The sequence below is a fragment of the Physeter macrocephalus genome, chromosome 9 (genome assembly GCF_002837175.3).
Source record: "Physeter macrocephalus isolate SW-GA chromosome 9, ASM283717v5, whole genome shotgun sequence".
Taxonomy (NCBI): Eukaryota; Metazoa; Chordata; class Mammalia; order Artiodactyla; family Physeteridae; genus Physeter; species Physeter macrocephalus.
In genome coordinates, this window is record NC_041222.1 from 19881336 (window position 1) to 19891903 (window position 10568).

Sequence of the window (10568 nt, forward strand, 5' to 3'; positions counted from 1 at the left end):
TGCAAGCACATAAACCAATGAGTTATCAATGTGCTTTAATACCAGGACCTAATAACATTATTTTCCAAGTAATTGATTAGTTATTAATGTAAAAAACATAATTAACATAAATGACACAGATGATACTGTACTTTTCTGTAGTAAAGAAATGTTTAATGGATTTTTTTATGGATCCCAATTGGTATTATGTAGAAAACCTTACTGAACAAAAACTTTTATAATCTCAGAAAAACAGACATGATGAAAAGGTTGCTAATTTATGCATATAATTTAACGATACTATCACAGGTATGGAAATGTAACAATCATTTGTATGTAAGAAAATGGTATAAAAGCAGAGGGTTGTCAAAATAGAGAACAAGAGATATTCTGAAACAAATGAAAAATCAAGATACTGTAGTAATGGCAACTATTTTTAATGTGTGACAGGTACTGAAATATCAAGGGGAAAATGAACAGACTGTTTCCTGAAGTGGTGGTGACAGTGGATAGAGAGTAGCTTTTAAAAAATGCAAGGGATATAGCAAATTAGCTTACCACCTCCTTCAAATAAAAGTGAGAATCTCTTGGAAGAATTTAAGCACCATTAACAGACACATCTTATGGCAGTTCATGCAATGCTTTGTATTTCCATGGAAAACTATTTCAATGGTGAATATGACGTAGGAATCAGAAGCATATTTTGCTGAGACACTAGGTAATTGACACTTTCCCGAACTGAAAAAAAATTCATAAGAAGGTATATAAAGTTGTTGACTAAATCAAATTTGTTCTAAGAATAACTCGTACCTAGTGAAATAGCTTACCAGCTGCCACAACTCTGGGATCCTCATGAGACTGATGTCTCCCAGCTGCTCGGCTATCCGCACTCTCATTCCACCAAAGAACATGAACTGCAGAAATAAATAAACCAGAAATACATTGTAAAGACTGTGGCATTACTCAAATAAGAAAGAAAGAAACATTAATCAGAAACTAAAAGTCCTATTCTTTAAATCAAAATAGTGATTATCAAAAAGGTAGCACTAAGTATGTTAGTGATAAGATTTCAGAGGAGTCAAAGATTTGGGAGAGAAATTTATAAATTAATTAGTCAAACTGGTTTTATAGAAGAAGAAACAGAAGGATTTTACTTTATTTTGAAAAAGCAAGATTATAAAAAAACTATGTTCCCTACTGAATATTTGGCTGATGAAAAGAAGAAATTTGAAAGTAGCTGAAACTTAACCACCCAGGGAAAACCTTTATTAATATTTATTGTATTTCTTTTAAAAGATGAGAAATATAAAATTAGGGTCTTACTGTATATTATACTTTGTAATTGATTTGAAAAAGTCAACAATGAGAAGTTTCTATGACAATGCTATTATTATTTTATTTTCTTTTTCTTTTTTTTTTTTGCAGTACGCGGGCCTCTCACTGTTGTGGCCTCTCCTGTTGCAGAGCACAGGCTCCGGACGCACAGACTCCGTGGCCATGGCTCACGGGCCCAGCCGCTCCGCGGCATGTGGGATCTTCCCAGACCGGGGCACAAACCCGTGTACCCTGCATCGGCAGGCGGACACTCAACCACTGCGCCACCAGGGAAGCCCAACAATGCTATTAATTTTTAACGTGAATTCTGCCCCATAGATATAACAAATTTTTATACCAGCCCCTTATTGTTGATTATTTATATCATTCAAAAGAGTGTGGCATTCTACAAAATACTGAAATAAATGTTCTTTTACTTAATTATTTAAAAATTTAAAAATAATTATAATGTAGTACGTGTTGGCTGTATAGATTTTGAAAAATGCAAATAAATAAAAAGAGAAAGCAGGAATAGTTTCTAATCCTACCACCCAGAATTCACCACTTTGCTATTTTGGTGTATCTTTTCCATATTTATGTATATATGTATGTATTTTTACATTTTTATGTATTTATAGACACACAGCATATATGTTTATGCTTATATGAGATGCATGATATATATGATGTATATGTGTGTCTGTGTATTACAAGTATATTATATACATAGGGTCATACTACATTGTTTCTAAAGTTTCCTTATTGTAAACAATGCTGACAAAAACTTCCTTAGAGCAGCACCTATCATGTATATTTATAAAAATAACAATGTCAAAGACAAATCACTACTTACATTTATTGGGTGCTTCCTATGTGCTAGGCCTGGCTCTAAGCGTTTTGCATGTATTAACTCATTTAGTCTTCACAGTAATCCTAGGTGGTAGGTTATGATTATCATTATTTTATCAATGAGCAATGTAAGGCACAGAAAGGTTAAGTAACTCACTCCAAGTCACAAAGTTAGTAAGCGGTGGAGCTGGGATTCAAACCCAGGCAGTCTGGATCTCATTATTTCCTCAATGTAAACTCCTAAAATTAAAATTGAGAGAACCAAAGGGAATATCTTATATGGGTACAGTGTACATACTATAAGTTGTCCAGAAATGATGCACTGATTTATACTCAGCATATTACTATTCCCTTTTCTCCACTGAGAATGAATTTAAGATTAAAAAGTGTGCACATTCATTTTCAGTTTTTTCTTATAAAAGTTATATATGTTCATTATAAAAATTAAAATACCACTTAAAAATTATTTTCATCATTCAAGTGACCACTATATATTTTATATTCTTTCAAATTTCCTTCCTGTGTAACTGAACACATCTATACAACTATGCATATTTCCTAGAATATTGGCAAAAATAATTTAAAAATTAAGGCTTTTCATTTATATTGCTGAATTTTGTGGTGGGGAATTATTAAGCCAGTATATGCTACACAGTAGGTGTACTTATTTTTTCCCAGCTTCTCTGGTACTATATCTATATGTCTTTATTTGGTGAAAATGGCATCTCCTTATAGTTTTAATCTACGTCTTTCTAAATATATATTTAGTAGTCATCTGTACATCCACCTTTGCATATGTTTTTACATTTTTTTGCTTTTTGGCTCCGGACGCGCAGGCCCAGCGGCCATGGCTCACAGGCCTAGCCGCTCCGCGGCATGTGGGATCTTCCCGGACCGGGGCACGAACCCTTGTCCCCTGCATCAGCAGGCGGACTCTCAACCACTGTGCCACCAGGGAAGCCCTCTTTTTGCTTTTGAATTTCATTTCTGGTGTCTTGGGGCATGCAGAAAGATTGAGCCTTTTTATAAAAAATTCATCACTTGATTTTTTTGCCTTCATTGTTTTCATTTGTTTTTTGGTTTAGAAATACAGTTCTCATCCATATTATTTTTAAAAAGCATCTAGGGGGATCTCCCTTGTGGTCCAGTGATAAAGAATTCACCTTCCAATGCAGGGGATGCAGGTTCGATCCCTAGTCGGGGAATTAAGATCCCACATGCCGTGGGGCAACTAAGCCCGCGCATCACAACTACTGAGCTCGCACGCCTCAACGAGAGAGAGAAAACCCGTGCTCCACAACTAGAGAGAAGCCCGCACACTGCAATAAAGAGCCCGCGTGCCACAACTAAGACCTGATACAGCCAAAAAAGAAAAAAGCATCTATATTTTATTTTAGTAATTTTATGACTTCTTTTCTTCTACATTGAAATCTATAATCCATTTGAATTTTATTTTAGCATGTGGTATGAGACAGACATCTAATAATTTTCATAATTTTTCTCCTCTTCATATATTTTCCGGCTTGAAAATATTTTTTTCTGTATATTCGGATTCTTTTCTTAGGATATATTACTAGAAGTTAAATTTCTGGGTAAAGATCAGACGCTCAGTTTTGAATATGTTAGGTTTGACATGTCCACTGGACATTCAAGTAAGGAAGTTGAGGAGGCAGATGGAAATAATGAATTAGCTATTCTTGGTCATTTATCCTTCCAGATGAACTATACAGGCATTTTCTAGAGTTTGCCACAAAAAACTGTGAAATTCAGATTGCAGTAACTTTCAAATTTAACATTGAAACCCTCAAATAGGTGTTTATTAAGTAAAGATATGCACTATATATCTGTCTGCCATATGTTACTCTCAGTGGAGTGTTAGGAAGTCATTAATCATGCATATGCCTTATTTCTAGCATATATATGAATATGAATATATATGTATACACATATATACATTCACCTACATATATATGAATGACACAGGAATAGAAAGACCAAAATGTTAACAATATTATTTCTAAGTAGTGGAAAATGGTTTTTTTCCACCTTTGGTCATGGCCATGATATTTAGTCTCTGTAAAAATATGTATTACTTTTTCATTCAGAGACAAACACTCTATCCCAAGTAATGTTATTTTTAAAAATCAATAAAAATATATTTAGAGGAAAAAAAAGATGAAGAACAGATTTTTCTTAGGCTCCTTGCAGTTTTTTAATCTTATAATTTTGATGTATCATGGAAAACAGCAGTTCAACATTTGGAAAAGCCTTCATAAGTGGTTAACATTCTAAATAAATATTACATAAAACAGGTATTTTCAACCCTTAAAATGACAAAAAACCCTAAATATTTGGTAATAAAAATTAAATACATGGCATAATCAAAAACAGTGACAAAATACTGGAGGAACTTAGTAGGTCACCAGTACACTTTAAATTTCATAGAAGAAATGTACAACTATACCTCTGTTGAGTGCTCCATATTCTGTATGGAAAACTCCAACTAGTTTTGAGTAGCCTAGATCGACATGGGCATTAACTGCTCTTTTAAATGCGTCACCCCACAGAGCTGGCCCACCAGGTTTCATCTGAAAAGTTACCAGCTCGCAGACTCCTGGAATAGGGAGAAAATAATTACTTTATAAAAGATATTCAAGAAATTTCTCATCAGGTTAGCGTGGTTCCAGTGGAAGGCTAATCTACATATACAGATTTGGAGGATCAAACATAAAAATGTTTATGTACACATATTTAAGATTTCTTTGCATTTCTTGCATTTTTCCTAGCTTTTATGTTTAGAAAGTCTTTCTCCATGTTTAAGGGTGAGTTATTAAGCTTATCATAGAGAACAAAGAAAAAGGAAGCTATATTAAGCTATTATCGGAATGATTTTTAATCTATAAAAGTCATTTAAACAAATATTGAGAATTTATGATAGGATTAGGATTTTTGAGCTGCCTGAGTCTAATTCTAGGTAAGAAATGAATAAGAAAAGTATTTTCTGATCTCATATATTTCCTTCTTCTTTACAATTCTGAGAGGAAACACTTTTTTGTTTGTACAATTTCCCCCTACAGGTTTCCATTTCTAACAGGAACAGCCAGCAAACAAAGGACCCAAAGTGATATGTGAAATTTTGAGGGGAAAAAAAATGAAGAAGGTGGTTTTTATTGTTCCTAAATATCCAGGTAAACACTTGAAAATCAGTTTACCTTCTGGTCAGAAGTATGGAGCAGGTAGAAAAAAAGAAACTAGGGAACAAGTAGATTTGAGAAGTAAAAGGAAAAAAAGTACAAAGCAACTAAAGAATTATAAACAACATAGAGGCAGATAACCAAGATGTGACACTGTTCTAGGAGCCACTAAGTTCATGTAGACAGTGCTGAAGGCTGAGGGGAGGTCCAGGTGGATAGGATCCAAATAAGACATTTCAAATCTCTTGTCATCTAAGATACACTACGAAGTTGGGATTATGGGGGAAAGAAAACTTAAATTAGTTTATGCTTTTAAAAAGTCTGCCTTTTGTTTAAAATTAGGTTGAGGTAAATATTTCTCTTAAGTCAGTAAGAAAGTGAAATCAGCAAGAAGATAAATCTTTAATAATTATTTTCAAACTGAGAAATAAGAGGAAACCAAAGAAGTTAAACTACAGTAATTCAGCTTGACAGTTTAAATTAATCCATTCCCCCCAGTTTTACAAGCAAAGATATACTTACTGTTTTTAGATTAACTGTAATTTGTGTAAAAAAATACTAAGTTATGAGAAAATATCATACATTTTCCTTTACCTCCCTATACATGTGTTCTGTGTTCTAGATCCCCAACTTCTCAACCTTTCTTCCCATGTAAACTTTTCATATTCATACCTAAACTTTAACAGTTTTTCCAAATTGGAAAAAATTTCATTATTTAATGCTCATTGTTTTAATTGTAAGCAAAGAGCTCAAATTCATTTTTATCTCTATAATCACAATATATTCTAATATAAAACAAAGGATTATTTTTTCCTACGAAACTTTAGTTTTTATAGCTTAAAATCTTCAGTATGTTCTTCATTAAAATTCAACGTAATTTAGAGAGACAAACTTACCTTCTTTGGGTGGTTTTTCTAATTTGCACCATGGCACCAGATAAGTAATTTCACTCTCTTGTTTATCAGTAAGACCCAAAATTGGAGTGAGTAATTGTTCTCGCCATTCCTTATCATTGGCCAAGGCTTTCCGAACTTCACTTTGATGAGCAAAATTGTCTATAGGAATAACAGGAGTGAGAAAAATAAAATTTTTTTATTTAAAATCACCTGTACACCTTTAACATACATAATATTTTATATCAACTATACATCAATAAAAAATAAAATCACCTGTGCTATTTCTGGGTTTCATTCAATTTAGCAAATGTTTATTGAGGCCACATAAGGACAATATGTTATATCACTAGAGATACCAACATAAGTAGTTAGTTGCTCATGGTCTAAAAGGGGAGTGGCAATGTAAACAACCAATGATGTCATATAGTAATGGGCTTTATAGGTGCTACCATTTAGTAGGTAGTTGTGAGACTTAGGTAAGTTATTGAATCATTCTGTGCCTGTCTCTTATTCTGTGAAATAGGGATAATGATATAGTATCTACCTCCTGGGCTGTTGTGAGGATTAAAAGAATTGGTACATGAAAGGAGCTTAGAACAATGTTTGGCACCAAGTGAGTACTCCATATATATTATTTATTCTTATTACTTGAGGCATTTAAGTTATAGTGTTAGTTTAGAGAAAGACTGTTTCTTCGGTAGTGCTGGTGGTGGGTAGTCAGGTCAAGGTACAACTGAATTAAATTTAACATAAATGAAATTAAGATTTGCTTTTTCAGCCTCTTTGAACAAACAGCTTCCAAAGAAACAGTGCTAATTCTTACTTATTGACACCCATTCTTTTTACCCAGTACTGTTTCTCTTCTGTTTGTTACCCAAACAGGTATATACATTTAATAACATATAGGCCTAGTACTATATTATTAGGGCCTAAGGTTAATGGTAAAAGAGTTTTCTATGGTTTATGCTAGAGATAAGGAATAACATCTATTTTAGAGCTTAAGTAAGTCATATCACGATCTTACTAGTAATTTTCTTAATGGGACATAATTCTCCTTGTTGCACATTAAAGCATAAATTGTGTTTTAATTGGGTTTGTCCTATTACAACAGGGAAATCCTCTAAACTATGGCCATGTTAAATATAGAATGAGCACTTTTCACAATAAAGTATGTGATGAATATTAACTTTGGACACTATTATGACTCTTAACTTGATGACCAGACACTAAATGAAATTATTAAAAGTTCTCTGGATATCATCAAGTCCTATGTGGACTTCAGAAAGATTAGACACTGGAGTAACAATCTGGGGATTCCTGTAACCTGTTCTTCGTTGTCTACTAAACCAGCAGTAAGTCAACTTCAATATGGGGAGAATTCTAATTCCTTTGCCTTTACTTCCCTAGAGCAGCGTAATGATAGTGAATTCCCTGAAACCTTGGGGTACACAAACAAAAGTGGTTCCCTAAATTTAACAGATTATTCAATCTGAGTTGGGTGAGGCCTGGAAGTTAACTATTATCCCCATGAACCTCAACTAACCTAAACGAGAAATACTGAATTGTTTCTACTAAAATCCTGATATCCAGTTGCAGATTAAAGAATAAGAAAAAATAACTCTCCCTTTTATGATCTCTACCCACTTGGGCTCTTGCAATCAATGCTTTAAATTTTTCATAAATGATCTATACAATAAACCATTCTGTGTTCTTTCTGAGCATTAAAGGCTAGTTCACAATTTCATGATTTGAAATATGAGATGTCACACTTTCCCAATGATGATACATAGGAATTTGGGCAAAAGTTGTTAGAGGTACCAGTGGGAGGAGTATATCACTGAATTCAGTTTTTGTTGTTGTTGTATTTGTTGTTCCTCCCTTTAAAAGTTGAATTTAACCTTTATTTATAGTAACCTAGACCCAAGAGGTAAGTGTCATGTAACATTTAAAAGAGTGAAAATCTATACTGAATACTTAAGCTGGAAAAATCATACCATACTTCCAAATATGAAACACTTTATCGATCCTGCCTCCAAATTCTACACTCCAGAATCCAACCAATTCAGAGTGAGCTGTCTGAAGATGTATGTTTTTCTTAACATTTTCCAGAAACTCATTCATCTTTGAAGGTTTAATGCAGTAAGTACGAAACTCATAGAATGTTCCATCATATTGTCTGGGGCCTGTAGCAAAAGATGAACACACCTGAAGAAACATAAGGTAAATTTAAGTATTTGGGGACCTTAAGGCTTATAATATCATATTACAACCAAATCTGAATCTGCAAAGAAGGGACACTCATTAGACTCATACTCCATGTTTGTACCTCTATTGTCATCTCTCCTTAGAATTTGCTGAGATGTCAATAAAGATAAGTACTCTTAAGTGTGCTGAATATACAGCTTCTGCTTCCTAGCAGGGGTCCCTTAGACACCTTTTCATGAAAAGTTAATCATAAGAAGGCACTAGGGTCTTAATGAGAGTCCTTCATCCAAGAACTACAACTAGGATTCTAATTAATTACAAATGGTTTACCTTATTTATCCAATATTCTGTCTTTAGTCAATACTATATGTGTTACAGTTATACATTTAAATGAACTTTATAAAATATACAGGTGTTCTGGCAGTAATGATGGAAATACGTTTACTTGCAGAAAAATCTTCTTTAGGTTTTTTTAAAAAATGTAAGTTTCAATTCAGGTCAAAGTATTTTCCAAATTCAATGAAGTACATCACTGGCAAATAATAGAACTGGAATGTAACTAATGTTAAAGGGAATCCATAATCTATTAAATTGCACTATAACATGGTGGTAGACTGTATGAATTCTGTAAAGGAAAAATCAACAGGTCAGAACTGTCTGAATCATTATTAGGTTTAATTATAGATGCAGTGTGAAGAAGGGCATTTAATCCATCCAATTATACTAGGCTGATGGAAATATCCTTTAAGAACCATTAGTTCTTTTTGTATTAGAGGTATGGTCACTATATAAATTTTTGCTGTGTTTAATCTTCAGAGTCTTAGTGAACTTAACTTTAGGTAGGAAATTACCTGCCAGAAATTATCCCCTGTGAATGCAAATGTGTGTATGTAAATACATATATGCACACGTGTATACAAACACACTCATATGGCATTTGTGTTTACAATTTCATGTTATTGTAGTTTTGGATATCATGTGCCAATTCCTGAAGCTGATTAATCAGAATTATCTAATACAAATGTTGGTACATACAAAGCTGTGGACAAATTTGGGGCTTATGTTGACCAGCTGGTATGTCAAATGAAACCAGTAGGCTCCTTTCTCTGACATATTTTTGGTTATAACACACAATTGCCTATGTATGTGATTTAATTGTGCATAATGTCATATTTATAATGATCTACTTGAGTTCATTCCACTCATGTCCCCTATGAGTTATATTTCTATTGCCCAAGTGTCTAAGCTTACAATGAAAGCAGGTATTCCCACCAAAAACAACTGCAGCTACTCCTACTTTTGGTGGACATGTTTTTTTGTGTCATTTTAACCAAATTCTAATAAGACAATATTCCACAAATAAACAACTGCTTGGTATAATAGTTTAATAAGTATTATAAATAAAATATATCAGAAAATGAGCCAGTGGGGTATTTGTAACAGTTGCTTTTTTAGTTGCTTTTTCAGGAATTTGTATTGATACTTGGAAACAAGTATGTGGTCAAGGCACATAATTTTGTTATCTTTCACAAGAGAAAGAAACAAGTAACAAAGGAAGCCCAGGGAAAGGTTAAACAGCAGTTGAGATAAGAATGTGTGTGCTGGGGGGAGGTGATTTTTGTTGCAGGGCAGAAACTAGAACTGTGCTGGGAGAAGAATCATGAGTACTTCCAAGCTCCCTTATATTCATGTCAGGGCTCATTTTCAGCAGCAATAACTTCCAAGTCACCTATAAGAGAGCATTTGATCGACATTTAGTAAAGTCAAAGTTCAGAATAAAGTTGTAAGGAATAATTTTGGCCCTGCCCCGGTAGAGAGAATCAGTATAAAGGCTGTATTGCTAATCTTGAGTGAAGGGGTCATTATGGCTCCTCTTTAGTCTTTACAGGAAGTCAGTCTCTATGTAAATCCCCTTCTTGTCCTATTGCTTGAGAAAGGAGTACAAACCTAAACATCAAAAACATTTGCAAATGAAGCAACTGACAAAGGATTAATCTCCAAAATTTACAAGCAGCTCATGCAGCTCAATAACAAAAAACAAACAACCCAATCCAAAAATGGGCAGAAGACCTACACAGACATTTCTCCAAAGAAGATATACAGATTGCCAACAAACACATGAAAGAATGCT

General features: G+C 33.7%; 1 protein-coding gene across 1 annotated transcript in view; it reads right to left on the minus strand.

The window, feature by feature from the left end:
- Positions 1–400: 400 nt before the first annotated feature.
- LOC102980197 (protein NipSnap homolog 3A-like) overlaps positions 401–10568 on the minus strand; it is a 12168-nt gene continuing 2000 nt past the window's right edge. The window contains exons 2-6 of the mRNA XM_007116039.4: positions 8227–8437; positions 6233–6391; positions 4607–4756; positions 807–893; positions 401–717 (exon numbers count right to left, since the gene is read on the minus strand). Coding sequence (XP_007116101.1) covers positions 641–717; positions 807–893; positions 4607–4756; positions 6233–6391; positions 8227–8437 — 684 coding nt within the window. The 3' untranslated portion in view covers positions 401–640. The remainder of the gene's footprint in view (positions 718–806; positions 894–4606; positions 4757–6232; positions 6392–8226; positions 8438–10568) is intronic.